At 37.8% G+C, this 21,943-nt stretch overlaps 1 protein-coding gene across 1 annotated transcript in view; it reads left to right on the top strand.

The window, feature by feature from the left end:
* The window catches only part of COL25A1 (collagen type XXV alpha 1 chain), a gene marked incomplete at both ends in the record, with an annotated part of 322,903 nt that overhangs the window by 248,251 nt on the left and 52,709 nt on the right, over positions 1-21,943 (top strand). Inside the window, 6 exons of the mRNA XM_082315013.1 lie at positions 1,374-1,418; positions 12,165-12,218; positions 13,776-13,802; positions 16,191-16,235; positions 21,186-21,218; positions 21,383-21,418. Coding sequence (XP_082171139.1) covers positions 1,374-1,418; positions 12,165-12,218; positions 13,776-13,802; positions 16,191-16,235; positions 21,186-21,218; positions 21,383-21,418 — 240 coding nt within the window. The remainder of the gene's footprint in view (positions 1-1,373; positions 1,419-12,164; positions 12,219-13,775; positions 13,803-16,190; positions 16,236-21,185; positions 21,219-21,382; positions 21,419-21,943) is intronic.

Here is a 21,943-nt window from a genome sequence, read left to right on the forward strand (position 1 = left end):
GGCCCCTTTGCAGTGGCCAGCAGTTGTGACCGTGCATCCAGCAAAAACAGGCAACAGGAATGCCAAAGCGGAAGCTTTGGGAGTAAGGGGAGAGCATCTTGGGTCATGGAGATATGCTGCGATGCCAGTGTATTATTTCTTACTGATTTTGCAGCTCTGCTATGAGCTGGAGCCTCCTGGGCATTCAAATGTTGGAGGTTTTTTGAGGCCCTCATGGGTTGGGTCCTTTTCTTGTTTCACGGGATTTCTCAACTCTATTAACAAACATGTGCATCCATTTTGGATGCATTCCCTTTCGGTGTTGGTGTCCTTTGACTAAACCATTTCTAGTGAAACCTCTAACCAATATGAATAGAGGGGGAAATGTCATGCACTGATTCTTGGGACGCAGAGAAAGCAGGGCACGAAGGGACTCATAGGGTGCTTATTTGTTTTAAGGGTCCTGGGAAACTGCACATTTCACTGTTGACAAAGCCTCTGTCTTTCCCAGTCCCCTGGCCTCTTTTTAGGGTGCCAGCCTTTCAAATAGCTGTCATGTTTTTGTATTCTGTTAAGGTGTTTATAAATGAAAAATAAAAATAATGCTTTCAGTTTTCTTGCTAAGCAACACCATTGTTATATAAAAAGAGGAGAATGCTGTGTAAGCCCATGCAGTTTTCCTGCTTTCCTCATACCTCAGGTTTTCACTGAACATCTGTACCAACAGTCACACAAGTTCCTTCAAAAAAAATTGTCTATCATACAGAAACTTATAGTGTGAGAGCTTTGTAAAAAGATCCCTCCGATGTCACAAGTCAATGCTAATATTTTGCTTTCCTTCTTTGTCCTTCTTCCTTCTGCTTGGCCTGTGTTGGCTTTTAAATTTTGATTGCAGTAATACTGATGCAGTTTAAAAAGGTATCTGTAATTTGCACTGTCAGGCTGAATTGTTGCAGATTATCTCTTAAAAGCCTTAAAATAGATTGGCGCTACCAGTTATTGAGCTTGAAGCATCCCTCTTGAAGCATTAATGGTTTTGTTCAGGTGCTATGTTCGATTGTGTAGGATCAGTCTCAAAATTTATCGAGTGCGTTAAATTCTTACATTTCTTGTGAAGCATCTACAACATTACAAAACAACCATCAGCTTGAAGCTCGTTTCTGGAAGGGGCCATACAGTGGGACAGTCATGAAAATGTGAACATGAGAACATGTCTAATTAGTATAAAATGTCAATTGAAAAGAGAACTCAGCTTGGATAAAAATTAGTTTTTGAAAAATTTATTGCAGTCGCAATAAACAAGCATTCACCATCGTTTCTAAGTACTGTATTAAGAGATGAAAGGTTTCATGACCTGTTTAATTTGCTAAACACCGGCGTCTGTTTCCCACCAGGGTTCTGTCGGAGTGCCTGGTGTTCCAGGGAGAGACGGACAAGTGGTGAGTTCACTGACTTTGTCAGCATTGCCGTTATTTATGTAGTTGATTAAAGCTACTTAGGGCTTGTTCACATGAGCAATATGCAACCTTACATCCAGAGCTGTGGTTTCAAACTGGCTTCATGGAAAAGACTGTACAATCTGGTTTGTGCTCTGAAGTAATTTTTTCTAGTTTTACATGAACAGGCAGCAAATGTAATTAATTAAGCTGAAAGTCTGATGTTCAGATTTGATGGTGACTGATAGGTTCCAGAGAGAAATGCATATTAGTGGTGTGTAACTTTAGACAGTATATTTACAAACTAAGTTTTTCTGCAGATTTTTTTTTTTTTTTTTTTTTTTTTTTACTTTTTGTTAACTCAGTCCCATGATACAAACACTTTATTGATATTGGGTATTTATACAGTGCCAATACATTGTTAGTACAACCTATAAATAGAGAATAAAAAGAGACTGGAAACACAAGTGGAGAATAATGTGAAATTGAAATTGGGGACAAAAATGCAGAGAAATAAATCAGACAGACATATTCTTGAACACAACTGGGAGGAGATGCTAACTCAGGCAAGTCAGTGTCATCTTTCAGTGCCATTACCAAGTTAACTCACAGTTCAGAACAGCCTTCCATAAGGAGGGGTCGTAGCAAAGCAGCAGGCCTGTTTCACAGCATTGCTAAGGTTTGTTGGCAAATCTGGGTGGTGAAGTTTAAATAATATCCCTCCCTGACTGTAAACAGTATTATCTGTCTGTTGTTCTCACAAGCACTAACATTCCTAGTGAACTTCAAAAGCACTTGCAGGGAATACCAAATGGAAAATATATGATATAGGTTGTTCACCATGTTTAAGCAGCAATAGATGGTCGTGTATAAGGTTCGTATTATGCAATCCTTTCTTCTGCCTCCCTCCCCAAAAGCCCTAGGAATAAAAGCACTCAGATGTTTCAAATAATTTAATTTTAATTAAATTATTAAATAAATAAATAAATAAATAATTATTAAATAAATTAAAATATATTAAAATAAATTAAATTATTAAATAAATTAAAATAGTTTAATTTTAATTCCTCTTTCCTAACAAAAAGGATGTATTGTTTCTAATAGCATAATATACAGTATGAGACCTGTGTTTTGACAGTGGTTATATGAAAAGATGTAATAATCAGTTATTTCACTTTAGCAATACTGATAATGCTAGGAACCTATTTTTAAAACATTCAGAGCATTATGACTACTGTGGAACAACAAAAGAAAAAATATTTGGAATTAGATATATATATAGCACACAAGAAATTATAAGAAAATATTATGAAACAAATTTGCATTAAGACCTGAGATTTTTTTCTTCGTATTTTATAGCTGCATTCAATTGCAACATGAATGGTACACAGTACTTGCGAACACTGATGCTGTTGCTCTACATAATTTAAGTAATTTTTGTGACCAAAGTATGAGTGAAAAGCCAGTGAAGACACACTTTGTAGCATGACTTTCTTTGCATGTGCAGGAAGACTGGACAGGGTCAAGTTGCAAACCACATTGAATAGAATAGAACTGATGATTCACATTTTATCCAAGAGATTTACTTTTAATAGCATCATCATACAAACTCTAGCCAGAAATCTTCACTTAGATGAGCACAAAAAATGGAAGTTGATGAAATAAGTCAAATGTGCAAAACTTATCTGATTATTAAAGTGTCATTTTGGGAGATGTGGAATTTTTTTTTAAGCTGTATTGGCAAGGTGGTTGTATGTCTCTTTTTAGGAGACCACGTAGACTTACCTGCAGTCATGGTTCATGGGGAAGAAAAGAAATATGCAACTGCCTTTGACTAAGGAAAAATGCAAGCACGTCTTTAAATGCTGTTTATCAACTTTAAAATGTGCTTTAAAAACAGTTCCTAACATTTTCAATTTATGGTTTTATGTTTATTTGATTTATTTCAATATTTAGAGCATCTAAAAATTTGAAGACATTCTTAAATTATTACCACTTTAATACGGATGTCAGCGTATTTTTAGTGTACCTGGACTACTTTACTTTTGACCTATAAGAAAAAAATAAATTAATTACTAAACTAAAATCTAGATACCAAGACAAAATCCCACATAGATAAAAATGAAACGTGGTCACATTCTTTTGTTTGTCTTCACACTTGTTGGTTATATTGACTAGCAAGCACTTCCTTATGTGCAGAAAATCTGTTATTTTCATATAATACTAAGCAGATGATAGTTGAATGTTGATAACTTTTAATAAATAGATAACAAATTCTGCTAGCTTGGAAATAGTGGTAGAAATAAAGTTAAACTGAAGTATTTATCTAAAGTTAGAAAGTATAGTGCAGCCTAGGACTCACATGCTAGTATTTTGCTACCAAAAGGTCCATTCTTCCAATTTCTATGAAAAAACAGATTCTCAGTGCAGTGTGACACAGAAGATATTGTTGAATGAAGACCAGAGTAGTAATTTTAAGAGCTGGGCTGTACTATGAGCTGGCTGCTGGCACTCCTGGCTTTGCTCATACAGATTCATGTTGATTTGCAGAATAGTTGAACTTGACTTGAATGTGTGATGCAAGTCGTCCCCTTTTGAGAAGTTACATAGTTAAAAGGCTTTACAAAAGCCTTACTGTCTTGGTAGCCTTTTAATCAGTGAGCTCGCTCTGTCAAACAGCAGCGTGTGCAGTGCACTAAGTTCCAAGTTAATATTTTTTCTCTAGTTTAAAAGGCAGTGAGTGTTAAGCACATGCTTAAAATTGTGTGTGTGAATGCTTTTCTCATCTGGACAATGAAATATCTTCCAGTCGATGAATGTCAGCAGTGAATTAGCTTTGCTCTCTCCTTAAGCAGTTGAATAATACAGAGTTAGGTCATCTCCATCTTATGTGTGTCTGTAATTTTCCTTTTCCTTTCCCTTCAACTTTAATTGAAATAGTGGATTATGGGAGATGATTGACAAGTCTGACCAATAGGTCTGGGAATGAGATCATAAACTCTGACGGCACTTAGAACAATTTTCTAATCCCTTAACATATGAACCACTTCTCTTAGACAATCTCTAGATATTAGAGTAAGTGCAATTCTACACGACCCACATGTTTTTGCAGGACTGTTAACTAGTAGATTTTTCTTGTAGTAAGAGTAGTAGCAAAATCATTGCCACATTTTTTTCTTTTAGGCCAAATCCAATGAAACATTAAGGTAGTCTTGCAAGGGCGTTTACATTCTTTGTTTGTTCCTACATTTGGGAAACTATAGCCACACTCTGCTTATCTTGTTGAGAACAGTAACTGGAAAGGAGCTGCCTAATAATACCTGCAGCTAGAGAGAGTGTTGTCCCTGGGATGGACAGAAACCTTCTGAGATGGCAAGGAGAGTCTTTCCGAGTGCTCCCTTTCCTTTGCAGGCTGCTGTGCAATCCAACTGTAGCAGGTTGCTTCCTAGCAAGATGCTATGGGAAATAACCTTCCCTTTCTCGATCCCTGGCAAGAGGTCCTTAGGCACTCGAATAGTATGAAAAAGGATTACACCTGCATGGACATACGAGGTTGCGGTGATCTAGGGATATCAGATCTCTACATTAATCATGTTGAAATGGCCACAAAGGGGTTCTTGGAAAGTTCAACTGTGCAAGTATAAAATACATATTCTGGTATTTGTTAAGTGGTACTGATTTGATAAGGACTCCCAGTGACTGCAGCAACAACACAAGAAGAAAAGGGGAGGTTCCCTAAGTAAGGATTGCATTTGGCCTGAAGGAACCCAGTTTCTGGAATCTGTGCAACTGATTCTTTTTGTTTTAAATAGGAGTTTGTCTGGAGTGCATAAACCCCTCACTCTATATTTCCATAGACCCCTTTTTCTTATGTAGTACTTGGGATTTTGGGTTTTTTGTAAGGGTGTATTGAGAACAGAATGCGTGGTCGGGATAGATCCCTCCACTTCAAATTGTTTCAGTAGTTTGACAGCAACAACTTGATGAACCTCAGAAGGATTTCCCTCCTTATCAGTAGACTTAGAGTCTGGGTATGCACATTTCTTATTGCTTTCTTCATGCTTCTTATTACTCTAATTTACATGTATTTCCCCATCAGTGTGTACTATAAAATGTAGGAGACACATTTTGAAAGTAGTATTATCACATTTCTTTAGAGAAATGAGGAAGGGTATGCGTGTACTAACATTTTTTTCAAATAAAGAACTATAAAGAAAGGAAACATCATTAAATGTAGTTCACAAATTCTCAGACAGGTTTGCAGGCCAGCTGAGTCTTGTTGAAGAGTCTTTCCACTTAATTTCAGCTGGTGAGTGGGCCAGGAGAGATTTCCAGTCCTTAAACAAACAATTGTAAGTTACTTTTGAGGGGGGTGAAAAGCAAGTTGAAAGGAGGTAATTCAACCCTGGTTTGAAATGGAAATCACAGTAACATGTCTAAGAAACCACTTTTTTCCCTTCTGTCCTCGTTTATGTATTTTAGAGTAAAATTAGACTGGATTGGGTTTGGGGGCCTCTTGTATTTCCTTATCCTTAAAATTGATTACATTCTAGTGACTGAAAAATATAGCAATACTGACAGCCTTTCTTCTCAGGGCGAGGTGGATATCAACCAGCTGGTGTAGACAGAGTTATGCATCTCACCAAAACGAAACCTGTTTCAGGACAGCAGCCTCCAGGCTGTTTTTTCGTTACAAACAAGAAAAGCTGGGGTCTCCAGCCACGTTATTTTTAGCTGATTAATTCTGGATAGGAAGGTATATGCCTCCAGGGCACAGAGCACTTTAGTAAGGAGAAGCATGCTTTCAACTGCCTTGACCCCTTTGATATGGACTCTAGTGGGTGATACATTTTCAGACCTGTTCTGAAGTAGGTTTTATGAGCTTATATTGACAGATTTTTCTCATATTACCAGCAGAGCCCAAGCAGTGCTCTACACATTTGAGTGCTTGTCAAATTCAGATTCGCTTCAGTGTAAGCATTAAGACTGCCCCTACCGTGTCTGAGGAAATTACTACACCTATTTATTGAGCAGGGTGCTGAAGGATGTTTTTTGCCCAAATACAGGAAAGACAGAGACAGTCTGTCAATGTTAATACAGCTATACATTTAATATAGGCTTGAGAGTGCCAGGACTTGAACCAAGGTATTTGGTGTGCTGTCCAAAGGAACATCCTTCTGGTTATTCTTTGAATTATCTGAAACTCCTGAATTGAATGGCTGGGTTGGGTGTATTCTTGGCATATTAGCATTTTGTTTGCCCTGGTAATTTATATTAATTGAAAGAAAAATCCAAACATTTCTGAGTCTCAGAGCATTTTTTTTTTTAAGATAGTTCTGGAAACTATCAGAAGGTTTTGAATAGGTAATGGTGATCTTCTACATAACTCATTCAGTCATGCCTTGACATTGCAGTTTGCTGATGGAACAGTCGTCTTTCTAATTCATTGCAGTAGTGACAGTAACTTAAGTTTGTTAGAATGCTGCTACTTTTGAGGAACCAAAGTGCCTCTCCTCCCATCAGGGCATTTGGGGTTAACATATGTGGAACTTAATTGGTGTTAATGGCAGCTCCCCATCCACAGGTTAGCTCCTGTAACATGTTAAAGACTTTCCTGTTATTGACAGCAAACACAACATTGCAACGTATCTGTTTGAAAATGCACCGTCATTATTCCACTGATGGGAACCCTGCAATTTCTCTATAGCATATAAACAACAGCAAAAAAATCCCACTGTGTCTGCAGCGTTCCTCTGTGTAAGTGGTCACCAAATAAATTACTGGAACATTTACACTCCTGCTGAGTTAAGCTGCTTGATTTTGGGTAAGTGAAATAACAATAGCACATTAGCTGGAAATTTTTATTTCCACCATTCTGAGACCATCTGTGAATTCAGCAAACTGTATCTGAATAAATTTGGATGCTGATGGTGAATAACTGGGGACTTAAGTTCTTACAAAGCTTCTAGTGGCAGTGTGCTTTTCTGCAATAGACAAGAGGCTATAGAATTACCTTCTAGTACTACATAGTTTTTACATGAAATTTGGGAAAAGGCAGCTTTTCTAGCATTTTCTAATATTTTATAGTCTATTTGTGTCGTGGGTCATGTCATGAAAACAGAATCCTTCTTTTGGGGTTGGTCCAGTTACTCAAAGGCAAGAGAAAACAACTTTATATGAAACACAAGTTAAAGGCTACCTAAAGGGCATTTCTGATGCAATATTTGCAGGTTTACCAGTTTGGGGCATGACATTTGTGTGTCTTGTAGTTTTGCTACTGCTTTTACAAGTACAGCAAAACCTTGGTAGACAGTACATTCAGGTAAGACGGTGCTGGTACCACAGCATCGACACTAGGTTATTTCTCACAGTGTCAGTTAAGGCCCACATTACTAAGGCAGTATGTGGAAATCCTAGCCCATCTCAATGCCAGTAGGGAGAGAATATATTTTTGTTATGGTATATCATGGTTGTCCCACGTGATGTTCATTGCACAGCACAGCTTCTGTGGTGTGCTCTAGTTGAGAACAAGAATGCAGGAGAAGGGCAGAAAGGGCTAGTGACAATTCCTTTAAACTGAGTACTGAGACATTTCACACCTCCCCACAGCATCTTCCCCACAGTCCATCCCTTTCAGGGAAAGTTCCAAGGGGATGCTCTGAGGGCGGCTTCACACAATTTCTCTGGGACTTGCATCTTTTTCTTGTGTGAGGGTGCAGTGTGGGCCTCATTATAATTTTAATTGGGATCGTGGATTGTGTTTTACACAGGCACTAGAAAGTTTTAGAACATGTTGTGTTTTAGTGATTTCAGTCCCTCTGTCCCTGAGTGATGATTTCTCAGGAGTTCGTGACTGCAGAAAGGCAAGCTATGACCTAAAATCAGATGTACTATAGACAAAGTTATTCTTTAAATGGGAAAAAAATGGTGAGGCCACACTTGGAGTACTGTGTCCAGTTGTGGGCTCCTCAGTACAAGAGAGACAGGGACATACTGGAGAGAGTCCAACTAAGGGATTGCAGCATCTCTCCTATGAGGAAAGGCTGAGAGAGCTGGGGCTGTTCAGCCTAGACAAGAGAAGGCTTGGGGGGAATCTCATCAATGTGGTCAAACACCTGAAGGGAAGGTGCAAGGAGGATGGGCCAAGCACTTTTCAGTGGTGTCCAGTGACAGGACCAGAGGCCATGGGCACAAATTGAAACACAGGAGGTTCCCTCTGAATAAATGCTTTCTTTTTTTTTACTATGAGGGTGACTGACCACTGGCACAGGTCGCCCAGGGAGGCTGCAGAGTCTGCATCCTTGGAGACACTTAAAAGCCATCTGGACAAGGTCCTGGGCAGCCTGCTCTGGGTGACCCTGCTTAAGCAGGGAGAGTTGGACCAGATGATCTCGAGAGGTGCCTTCCAACATCAACCATTCTGTGATTCTGTGAAAGAAAAAAAAAATAAAGATATGCTGTCTCAATTTGAAAGCTTGATGATGTGGAGAAGACAATTGTTTCTGCAGCCTAACACCTTTGGTGTCACTTCTGTTAAAGAGAGACTGGAATATGAGTCAGGAAAGCCATTAGCCATGGCCTGGTGAATGTAAAAAATATGTGAGATTAAGGATCTAGCTTTATAGCTTCTTTCATTTTACCAAGTTGAAAAGCAGTCTGATTGAAATTATTGCATCAGATGACATTGTTGAATGTCTAGTTTTCCTTTGCATGCATCACTGCTTGAACAGCAGTGTAACTGTCTTCAGCCTTTTAAAGAGCAGCTGTACTTTTTGTTCATCTCCAAAACACTAACCTGTGGGGCTGAAACATACTCATACATCATTTTGCACTCCGGTTTTAATATACGCTTTGATTAATAAATAAATAAATAAAAGTAAATAAATGGAAGGAAAGTAATTAACTATACTTCCTAACAGAAGTTTTTAAAATTATTTTCATGCCAAGGTTCAAAATAGTCTTTTGGGACCAATATTCCTAAAATAACACGGTATTGTAGTGTATAGCAAGGGAAGAGCTATCAATCTACTTGCCTTCAAAATGATACCTTCTGTTTTGCTTCATAACTACTTTTGGAATTTCCTAACTGATGGGAGGTCTGTCAAGGCTTTGCTCTTTTTTGGGATTGGTTTGGGGGGGGTGGTGGGTTTTTGTGGTTTGATTTTTTGTTTGGTTGGGTTTTTTATGTTAGGCTTTAATGCAATTGTTAAAACATCTACACATAAACCCGGACTCTACCATGCCTACAAGACATGCAGTGTGAAAAAGGGAGGCTCCCTGGCACAAAGCTCATTTTGCTGTGCACTGGGAATGTTCACCAGGGGTGAGATATAAAGTAGCTTATGTGCCGTACATTTTTATTTCATCTTATTGCTCCCTGATTCCTTGTATGGACAAGAAAATAGGGTTCTAAAGTAGTGAAAGGAATATTTGTAGGTACGACAGAAAATTATTTTAGCCCCTGTTCTTCTGGCCATTAGAAACAGAAGGATAACTTCAAAAGCATAAAGCCACAAGGTCATTTCTGTGCTGTCCTTCTAGGTTTGCCTTCAATCTTTCCCATTCCCAGAGCTAATTTCTGCTGTGATAATGCCTATGGCTAGTACTTTCACTGCCAGAAGTGTAGTGTTGGGCATAGGAAAGTCGCATATGGGTCAGAAATGAGTCTGTTGGTATCAAAAGGGATTTACTATGAGCAGGTGACAGCCTGAGGTTTTCACTTTTTTCCAAAGAAAATAAGATAATTCTTTTGCCCCATTTTTGCAGTCTCCTTTTTGTCAATAGTAGCTCTCTGCATTCATAGCACTGATACGTAAACCTGGGGAGAAAGTGCAAGCTTGGGGCTTCAACCCTTTGATTAGAGATTTAAGCCCCTGAAAGTGTCAGCCGACAGCAGCTGTTTTAAAACGAAGGGGACAGAAACAAACTTGTTTGGGGTGTGGGGATGAGGACAAACAAGTGCATATTCATTGGTCTCTTCTGCTTCTTTTTGTCAACTGGCAGTTTTCTTCAAGTGCCTTTTAGGTCAATCCTTTAGGACACTTAGGCCTAATCTCCAACAGCTTCAAATCCTGACCACTCCTATATCAAATGCCTGTGCTACTATATCAGCCTTAAAGCTGCTGTAGTACAAAGGAGCCTTGAAAAAGGGCTGACTCAAATGGCTATTTAATTCCCTGTGAGTTTAATGGTATCTAACAGTTTTTTCTCTGGCTTGGAAAATACCTCACTAGAGTTTTGCTAGAACCTCGATGTTTTTGTTTTATATTTTGAAATAGTCCAACTCTTGATGAAATTGAAATGTAGTTGATGATCCTGTTACCTAATTTAGAAATGGAATGGCGCCTGCTTTCCTGGAGAATTGGAGTTTATATATCTATGATTAAAATATGATTGTGGGAGTAAGAAAGAGAAAAGTCCTTTCTTAGTGGAAGGCTTTCATGGAGGATTGGAAGCTGCACGTCGTTGTGTTTGGAACAACTCTTTATCTTAACTCCTCTGTAACTTTTGAGTAGAGAGTTGATTCATCATGTCTACTAAGTTTGAATACTGTATAAAAATTGTCCACTGAATTTCTGATATGAATTACTGTATCTAATTTGATTACTGTGTTAGTTATTGTATTTAACTTTTACACATTTTTATACATTCACATAGCAAAGGGCTTATAGAAGAAGAACCCTTTGTTCTTCTAACAAAGATCTTCTAAAAGATGTAGGCTTTTTCAGATCTTTTTTTGGATGTTATTTTAATGTGCCTTGCCACTCCAGAAGTGCAATGCAGTTGTGTACATGGGGGTTACCAAAGAAGACAGGTATTGTGAAACTGAAGCATACTTCTGCAGGTTTTACATAATTACCCATCACCCCTAGCTGTTTTACAATAAAGTCTAGACATTGCTTTATCATTTTACCTAAAATAAATATCATCTGTGGTTTTTTCATGAATCTGGGAAATAAACACTAGGAAATATCTTTTAGGGTTTGTTTGGGGGTTGGGTTTTTTTTTGTTTCATTGGTTTTTCTGTTTATAAATTTGGGGGAAGAAAAGAAGTTTGTAAATAATTGTTATTTGTTGATTGACTTATGAAAATTATTTATGACTCCTTGAACTGTGGAAGAATATGTATACTATTCATTTAAACATACCCAAAATTTGGATCATTGATGTCATGCTGAAAATTTTTAAATCTTTTAAATCTACTTTTCAGCCAGTGGTATAAGAGTATGAAAAGTGGATAAGTACAGTGTATTTAAAAAATTAAAAAGCTGCCTATTCTTCCAAACTCTTCCATTTCTGGAATGAGTCCTTCTCATTATTCTTCATTATATGCCTTCTGTATGAGACTAGAAGCACAAATGTCAAAATCATTTAAGGTAAGCCTTTCTTGCAGTATTTCTAAGTTGTAGAGAAAAGCATTGGCAGTCTTGCTGGGAAGACTGTGCTCTTAAGGTTAATTGGCCAGCTTTTAAGAATCAGAAGTCACAGTTTTGTTTTCTGTTTAGTTTGACACCTGTGTATTTCCGCTGCCTTCAGGGGAATTATTTCTTATCTATACAGTAGTTAGATTTAATCCACCCTACCTGATGAAATAAAGCATTTTAGTGCCCAACTGTGGAGTACATATTCACAGAGTCTGTTTAAATTTTGTTTATCATTACTTACCCAATATGAGACAGTAGGTGAAATGCTGTTAATATACTCCATCATGTCTTTCTTAACCCCATCTTTTGTTTTCTTTGCCTTTAGGGTGAACCTGGTTTGCCTGGCGTAGCAGGAGAGAAGGGAGCAGCAGGACTCAAGGTTGGTATTGAAAATGGATTAAAAACAGAAGCACACGGTACGTGAATGCATGTATAGATGAGAGTCATGCTTTGCAACTGGGGTTTATATTCTGACTGGCTTTTAATATCTGCTCCCTCCAGTGATCAGTGCTGTAAGAGGCTTTGCACATTTCACCATAAAGGAGCATATTCTTCTGCTGTGCATGTGTAACTCCAGTCAGTGGCACTGACGCATACGCATCCACTGCCAAGTGAATGCAATAAGCCTGCAAGTGTTTGGGAATTTGGGGACCTTTTTAGAGAGGCTTTGTTTATGCTCCTTACAATGTGTTTCAGGCTTCTTTTCAAGAACTACTGTGGTCAATTCTTTGACGAATGTCAGGGTTAAGTCTTGAGGGCTGATCCTGCTATTATGGAAGTTAGCAACAAGCCTCATTAGGAGCATGTCTCAGCCTGTATTTGTTAAATCAGAATGTCTCTTTGCACTTATTTTATTGTTAAATAATTTGTTCTGCTGTTTTAATATTGAACAAGTGAAATAGCTTATGATAACATCATTTAAAAGAAAGTGCGACATGTCCGAGATGACAGGATCTGTGGGCCCCTTGGAACGGGTAATGCTAAATTCTAATCCCATCAGCTGTGAGCGTGCATCTTTGGTGCACATGTGCTCCTCAGCTGATTCTGTGCATCATGCTGCTACTGACAGACACACAGGGCAGGCTCTTTACATTTACTGACTGGCTGCTTGTCCATCAGGAATGAAAACAAACCATTTGGGATCATGACCTTTTCTTACTTTTATACAGAAGCAGCCAAATTATGGCAATCGATGCTTAATTTGTATTCACAGCTGTAGTCTTTGAGTTGCCTAGCAACCGCCAGCCATCAGAAGGGGCAAAGATGAGGCAGAGTGCAGTTCTGAGCCAGAAATGCAGAGATGAGTTGTCAGGGTCAGGAGGGTGTGCAAAAGTGTATTTGCCATTGAGCCAGTTTCTCAAGCAAGTTACAATTTTGAAAAATAATGTCTATAAACCATCTTTTTTGTTACAGAAAATGTAAGGAGTGCCGAAGGCTCTTTGCTCTGAATCAATTATGAATTGTTCATAGTTCAAGACACTTAAGGCTTTTTGTCTCTCCTGAGGAGCCTTCTAAGCCTGTAACAGAATCATAAGACTTTCCCCTCACATTCGGCCCTTGGATTTTTCCTTTGTTCATTCCAAAAATAAGGAGAACCAAATGTAGGAGTCACCTAGGTCCTGGCAGGCCACTTCACAAGGACATATGCCTGATTGTCAGGGCTTAATCTAGGACACAATGGGAGAAAGAACTCTTTACGTGCAAATCATTAAGCTTTTAAAATTATGTTGACGATATATTGTCTGTTGAGTTCTATTAAATTTACATATTTTAGTGCTTATTGAAGATTTTCTTTTTGGATTTTATCATCTGAGACCGCGTTACCAATAGTGACGTAATTGTTAGTAATTGACACACTAACGACAGTAATATTAACACTTTGATTTTTGTTCATGTTAGTAACTTATGACCTCTCTGCTCCAATTATTTTCATCAGGGTGACCCTGGAGAAAGAGGAGAAAAGGTGAGACATGTTTCACTTCCTTTGTGGTGGTTCTGTTTCGGAGAACTGCTTGGAGAATTGCCAGTGCAGTGATTCCGAGTTTAAAAAGAAATAAATACAGCTACTACCTGGAACTTGAGCGGCATTGTGCAGCCTTGACAAGTGTCAAATAATACCTACTAATGAAAGTTACTGATCTCTGATTACTGCAGTGGGATTAGCCACAGAGAGTGGTGGCCGTGTGTTAAAGGCTGCACAGTTGAGCAACTGTGCAATTAATCCTAACAATGATTAGTCTCAGAAAAAGATGAGCCTGAGCGAGATCCACACATTTCTCATAACTTGGTTTCAATGCTCTGTCACCTGTGCGGAGTAAAACAATTAGGTAACAGAGTGATAACTACATAGACTCTAAATGATACATGGGTAACCAGTTCTCCGCATACTAAAAGTGGAGTCCTCCATTCTTGCTTGGATCAGTTTAAGTAAGAGCAAGGGAATCTGCCCCAATAATCTTAGGCTATAGGCCATCTGGAGAGGTACCAGCAGCACAAATGGTACACTAACAGTGCTCTGACTTGCAGTGAGTTAGTGAGGAGTTACTTCTCTGACGTCCACAGTCACACCAAGACAAGACGAGGGGTCGGAACAAGCGCCGCACTGCAAAACGTGGGTGTAATTCTGCTCTTCCAGGGAGAGCGGCCAGTAGGAGCACTCGTGTGAGAGTACACACTGAGAGAGTCAAGCTTCTGCACCAGTACAAGGGCAGTTTGAGAAATGGTGTAAGCCTTATTTTGAGTAGGAATCTGTACACAGCCTCATCTTCTACGAGTACACTGAGACATGTTTTTAAAATGTAAGTTGCCTGTATTCAGGTTCAATTTGCTCTTGAGAAATGTTCACCCATGTCTTTGCAGCTGCAACTGAATTTCACTTCCAGATCTGTGTAAATCCATGTAATAGCAGCTGGAAGCACGCTTTGCAAAGGGAATTCATTTCACATTTTGAAAAGCACGTCATAAAAATAATCCAAAAGAATTTTGAAAGTGTATACCCCACATGTAGAAGTATGTAACTGGGAAGCTCTTTTCCTTAAATCATTACTTTGGTTAAAATTATATTTGTTGAAGAACTTCAATAATCCTTTGTTTGTTTTCAGACACAAAAGGAAAAAGTATAAATTTTAACATATATTGAGTTTCTGTTACTTAAAATCATGATATTTTTCCATGATCATCCTTTGTCTTTTCCAAAACAATGTAATTATAAATACCCTCAATATGCTGTATTATGTCAAATGAACTTGGGATGACATTCCTAACAGTTACTGTTTCGTGTTTCCATGTTTCATCAAGCCCTTAATTAAAGTGCTGGTAGATTGTTAGCTAGTTCCCATTATGTCAGTGACTGTGATATACAAAATGGTCTCTGTAATAAGTCCCCTGAACGGAATTTTACATTAAGGTTTTCAGAGCAATATGACAGATACTGAATAAATATTGTTATTTGAATACTACTACTGGTTATCTGACTGAGACCTACTAGAATGTTTTTTTGCCTACTTAGATTCAACATTTATCAATATTTTTGGCATTTTAAATATTTCTTGCACTTTACAGGAACCTCAAGTCCCACAGAAATTTTTGGCCTATAGTCTCAGATATAAGGAAGACTTTTTGGTGTAGTCTGGACTTATTATATGGCTATATAACTATAAATGGAAATTGGGGTTTTTTAATAGATAAATTTTTGAAATGTCTCTTTACAAAGTTGTTCTTTAAAGTAGAAAGTGTCTACCCAACCATGAAAGAGTGTTATCTGAACATAACTTTTTTAACCATAAACAACGCATAGAATTTATGTAGTAATAACAATCGTTTTGGTGGCTCCTTGGAGGAGTGGAATTCATTGAAGTTTTTCTAGTTTGTGAATCATTCATGACGGACTTCAGACTCAGAGAGTATATGCCACAAATTACTTGAGAATCCTAATAAAAAGTATTGGAATTGTGTAACTGTCACCTGAATTTGATTAGATGCATTTAGGTGAATGTCTCTGTGTTGGAAAAAAACACGTGTACTGGTAATTTAAAATGCTGGATCATCATGAAATCATTCCTCCTTTGCTAAACCATGGTGAACTGGGGAAGTCTGTAGACTATACCGACAGGAAGACAGTTATTTGATAGTTTGTGGGTTTTTTTGAGGACCTGTGAAAGGGATTACAGTTATAGTGAAGACTGTATAAAACATAGCAGCTATATAAACCATGCTTCCTGACCATGTCATAGAGACATTGACTACTTGATTAACAAAATTAGCTTGCTAATCATGTTGGAATGCTGACTCTTCCCTGCATGCTGTGTGCTTACATAAAATCATTAAAATATAATATGTATTTTAATTATAGGGTGATGCTGGAGAAAATGGACCAAAGGGTGACACAGGAGAAAAGGTACACTACTTATTAGTAGAGAAGAAAATGCGTGCTTTAGACATGCTTACAGTATAACCAGCTAATGAAAATAATAATTTGATCCAAAAAAAAATGCATTTTAAACTGTTTTTTTTTTTAAAAGATGCTGAGTGATTTGACTGAGTTCATTTTTATGAACAGCAGAAAAATGTCACTGTTCTGTCCAATTAAGCATAAAATTCCTGACTCTATACGACAGAAGCTTTAATACAAGATACATCAGCATGTCTCTAATTAGCAGTACTCTTTCCTGAAATTTGCATCATACAGAAACTTTGGTCATAACCTGCCAGACGGTTGGAACTAGGTCTGCTGAGTTGTAGCCATTTCTGATATATCCTTTTATGTTTCCCCTTCTCTATTGCCCTCAAAGAGAGGGACCAAACCAATATGGGACAAAAAATACGGATGGTATTGTGATAGGTAACTTCCCCCCAAATTGCCAGCTGGACAATTGAGAGTTGAAGATAAAAACTACGTTTTAAATCTTTTTGCCAGATGACATCAGCAATAACCTCACTTAATACCTTGTCAGTTCATTGTTGCAAAGTACCAACATGTTGTGGAAGTCACTAAGGTCACTAAAGAGTAGACATTGTCAAAATTTCATTTTACTTAGTTTTAATTTATTTTATGTGAGGCTCATGCTGTATCACTGAAAAAAAAAAAACCTTGAGTTTTTAAATGTGCTTTACTTACACAAGTCATAGTCTTTAGCAGTCAGAGCAAAGTCTGTGTTGCCCAGGAAGGAGGGTCAGTCATAATGATCTCTTCTGGCCATCGCTTTGGAACTCATATGCTTTTAAAAACATTCATTTTAGTGACTACACTTGGGCAGAAGCATAAAAATTTCTTCTTGTACCTCTATATGTCTAATTGCTTAACCAACTCACATCGGTTTAATGTAAGGAGAAATTTATGATAGATTTATCAAGGTGGTAAGGAATGCATGCAAATCTCTCAGGTCCTATCATTTGGATACAGTAAAGCTATGCTTTCAAGAACACAAGGATTTTATGGGGCATATTATAAAATCAGCAGTTAAAAATAGACATTAGGTTTAAGAATAGTCAAGTTATTTTATTCCCAGAGTTCATTTAAATAATACTTCATCTGCAGTCATGCCTATTACCCCAGATGAAAGTCTTAAGAAGCTTATTTAGTTACTTACGCAATGTATGCCAGTAGCATCATCTTGATCCACTTTTATGCGATTCAAGAATATAATCTCTTAGCAAGTATGAGATTGTTGTTCAGATAAATAGTCCTGCAACAAGTAAATGGGAAGTTAATATCATCTCTGGTAAGCCTAGTGCAGCTTCACTTTTACTTCTCTGCGTTATCAACTGTTAGAGCAAGTTTGCATCCACTAGAATGCCCATGCTGCACTGTGGCCTGCAGTGTGCACACCGCTCTGCTTGGGATCTTGTTTAAGGAAAGAAGTTCTCTCCCTCTTTCAGTGGGAAATCCTTTCTCTCCAAGTATAATGTTTTAAATATTTCTGTGTGAGCTTTCAACAGTTTGGCAGTTTAGCTGGGATCAACTTGTGGAAAGTATAGGTCATCAGGAGAGTGCTTATATTACTGTATCTGAAGAAATTTCAATAAACTTGTTCAACTTTTTAATACCGAAGTCTCACATCTCTTCCAGGTTTCATATAAGTTTCAGATGTGGGGTGGTGACATGGGAATATATGCTGTTTGTGTGGAGTGCATTGCTTTAACTGTAACAAGCTAGAATCCACTGCATGAATTTTCACAAGAGTGATCAAAACTGTGACTTAGTTGACTCATTATTTTTCCTTCATTTTCCCTGCCTGCAAGACAATCTGCCACCCAGAAAAAAAGATCCAGATCTTATAGGAGAGCTGCAGTTTAAAGTTTCTGATCGATATCTCTGCAAACAGCACTTGGTAGGGAGCTTAGGAGGGTGGTTTTTTTAAAGATAATTTAAGAGTGAGCATTAAACTTGTGTCATTACATTACGTTTGTACTACTTAACAAGGATTGTGTTCTTTCCTACTCTTCAGCATAGGGGGACATTTTTGCTGTTATGACCATTATGTATAATTCCAGCATGGATTTGCCCAGCAATTGCTAAACATATAAGTGTTAGGGGAAATCAGAATGACTATTACAGCCACAGTTAATTAACATATTCACAAAGTAGCCTTGACTTTTTTTCTGTATTTTTTACTTTATATTTTTTACTGTTTTGTGTCTGCACTTTCTCTGCTGGTGTCATGATCATCTTGAGGAGGCAGTTAAACTTACCTTGACTATAAACCCTGCTATTTTGCAGGGTTTCAAAGTAGCTCAATAGCATTCCTTCTATGTTTTCCACTGGGTGTTTTCTGTTGGGCAGCAGATTAACATAAAAAACTATGTCTATTGTCTCAAAAGAAACAGACGAAATCGAGTTCCAGCTAATTTCACAGCCAGCCTTATTGATGCATTATGCTTATACATATCTTCTGTTACAGTTTTTCCCTACTACACAACCTGTGCCTTGTATTTGGGTGGCTCTGAAAAGTTTGGGGCATGTGTTACGTTACGGAACTTCACTACCAGACGAGTACTGAAAGTTTTTGCCAGCTGAACGCTTGTGGGGAGGAGCATAAGACTTATTAAGGCTCAGTTTTTAACACCTTTTTTTAAGAGAGCTGCTGGATGTATTGCTCAGAGATGAGATAAGGCTAGTATCCATTCAGTTCTCAGGTGTTCAACCACATACCTGTACAAACGCTTCCTGCTCAGTAAACAAGCAGTTAATTTTATGTAAATAAACACAGCGACCATTGCACTAGATCATAATGCTACACATATGCTTAAGAGATTTAATTCACAGTTCACAAAACTTTAAAACATTTATTTAAACGCTTAAATAATGTTTCTGTGAGATAAATACTAAATTTTGATTTATATGGAGAGAGAGAGAGAGAGATCAGGTGACAACAGTTTCAGACTTGGTTTAGGAATGGGTTCCTGTTTGTCCAACTAAAGTAGCTTTGTTTTCTGAACTGCTGTACCTAGCGGTTCTCAGAAATATGGACTTGGGTGCCTACTTCTTGAACCTGTGACTTAAGAAAGAAACCGTCTTTGTTGAATTGTTCTACTTTGAAGACAGTGTCAATGCCAGACTAGAGTTCTTGCTTCTACTCTTCTACTGTAGCTTTGGTCCCTAGAAACTACCAAGTATCTTCCTTCTGTGTGCATGTTCCCCTGCTAAAGTTTCTTCATTTTCAAACTGTCTGACTCATCAGAGAACTGAGAACATGCTGTACCATATTTTTTTTTTTAAGGCCATATTAATTTTCATTCTTGCATGAAGGTGGATTATAAATACTTTGTGTCTTATCTTCCCTATATCTGTCATTATCCTTTAAAATGTTTAGCTGGTGAACGTCTCTTACCAGTTGCTTTGCCACTTTATAGCTATAAAAAGTCCTTGAGGCCTTGCAGTTGTACATGCTTGTAAGGGATATCAGCAGTATCACTCATGCATGTCTATCAAAATGAGGCAGCTCGGGTTTCCAGACATGAATCAACCCTTTATAAAACTGATTTTTCCTTTTTCTTTACACAAGAGTGAGCTGCAGTAACTGTGTAGAGGAAACCTATTCCTATTCTTCAAAGAGCAGTAAGCATGTTATCTGGTACCATTTAATTTTATAAGAGTATTGCCAAAAAGACCCCATACCCAAACCAACTTTAAAACTATGGCATTCACAGAACGCTTCTTCCAGCTTCACCGAACCATCAAGAATGGGTATCCCCTGTTTGTATTGTAATGCAAAGTATATTAAATGTTTATACTCCACTTAAACATCGTCCAAGTGGATTACAGCACTGGCTCCTATGATACCTACATAAATCACTAACAGGCTGTTGGGGAGCTTGAAGTTGCTACTGTGTAGTAACCTGTTACTTTCAATGAACAATCAACATTTATTTTGGATAACGAATAACAAGACAGTTCTTCAAATATAAGCACTCTAGCTGTCTTCAACAGCATGTAGTTTGACTAGCATACTTTTCATTAATTTAGTTTTTTCATTTTTGTTTGACGTGTTATTTAAGAAAAAAAATGCAGCAAAGTGACTATGCAAGAATTTTAAGGATCGTGTGACATTTTTACAAAATTGAGCGCTAAAAGCTTCCTGGGCCAGGTCACTCACCGATCCTCTGCCCTTGTGCATATCACTGCCTATCAAATCCAGTCAACCCAGAAAAACACAGGCGAACCTTTTGAATGCTAAATGCTTCCTCAGAACAGGGACCTTTCCTGAATACATAAATTACTATAGGTTTCTCGTCTTGTAAAGTATAACACTTAACTGCATTAAACTATCAGTTTAAATATGCTGAAGAGCTGTGGAAATAGAGCTATGACCTGTCCTGATGGGGATAAACACATAGGTCACTGAGGTTTTTTTTTCAAGGCTAACCTTCATTAGCACAAAAAGCTTTGTCAGTTGAGATCTGACACTTGCCATCTGTAGAATTAGGTCAAAAAGATTGCTCATATTCTTTGTAAATGGCAGTAAATTATTTTTGATCTATATCAGCAATTTAGTGATGTTAAAAGTATGTCCCATCTTCTGGCTTTATGAAGTACATTTATACAAAATCTGCAATTATTACATCTACATTATTAGTTGTGAAATTTGAGGTTCACTATTACGCTGTTTGAATGAATGAAACTACATCTCTCTGCATGTTCTTGAAAACAATACTGTTCCTTTTCTACATCACACTGATTTAATTCATTGGGTAAATTCCTATGTAGTAGCACAGAGAACAAGTAATCTTGCTATATAGTTATTTTGCTATATAATCTTGCTACACTCTTGCATGTTTTGTTATATCTGTTTCCTGAAAAAACTGTATATGTAATAAGTGTGATTATTTCTTATGGATTTTCTATCAGGGTGACCCTGGTTCTTCTGCTGCAGGAATTAAGGTAATTTAGTTTTAAAGCAGTTGTACAGGGAGAAGAGGGGCGGTTGGTCTGTGTTACTTTGTTGTGTCACGGACATTTTGGGTACTGTTGATGATGTGGTTTTCCCCAGCTCTATTTTTAACTCATTTTGTCAGATTTCATGTCTTTCATCTCTTTTCTTTTAGGGTGAACCCGGTGAATCTGGACGGCCTGGACAAAAGGTATTACTTGGAAATGTTCAGTTTTCCTTTTACTTTCTGTTGGCTTTGTGATAAACGATGTTACACAGATGTTACTGGTGGAACTTACCCATACTGGGATGATCCTAAGGCAATACCATTTAACAGCTCAAGGCCTGTACACGTTTGGTGTATGATCATTTTGTATTTTAAAAAAGCACAGGAACGTTGATACTAATTAGCATGAAAAGCAATATTAGAATAACCCACCTCCTCTTCTAGCCACAGTGCACATTGAAAGCTTACCCAACTGCAGCTGGTGAGACTAACAAAGAACGGCTCTGCCCCTTGAGTGATCACAAGTTAACCTTGCATGTTTGACTGAATATTAACCTTCAGACTATGGTACATTATTACATCTCATTAGGAAGAAAATAAATATTGACTAGAAAGCCTTTCCCACATACCTGTAAGGGGAATCAAACTGTCAGAGGTGTGCGGCATGTTTGGAAGGACATAGACCAGCTAATGCTGCCCTGTTCTTCCTTCCAGGGGAAGAAATTCCCC

The sequence above is a fragment of the Platalea leucorodia genome, assembly GCF_965183815.1.
Source record: "Platalea leucorodia genome assembly, chromosome: 6".
NCBI lineage: Eukaryota > Metazoa > Chordata > Aves > Pelecaniformes > Threskiornithidae > Platalea > Platalea leucorodia.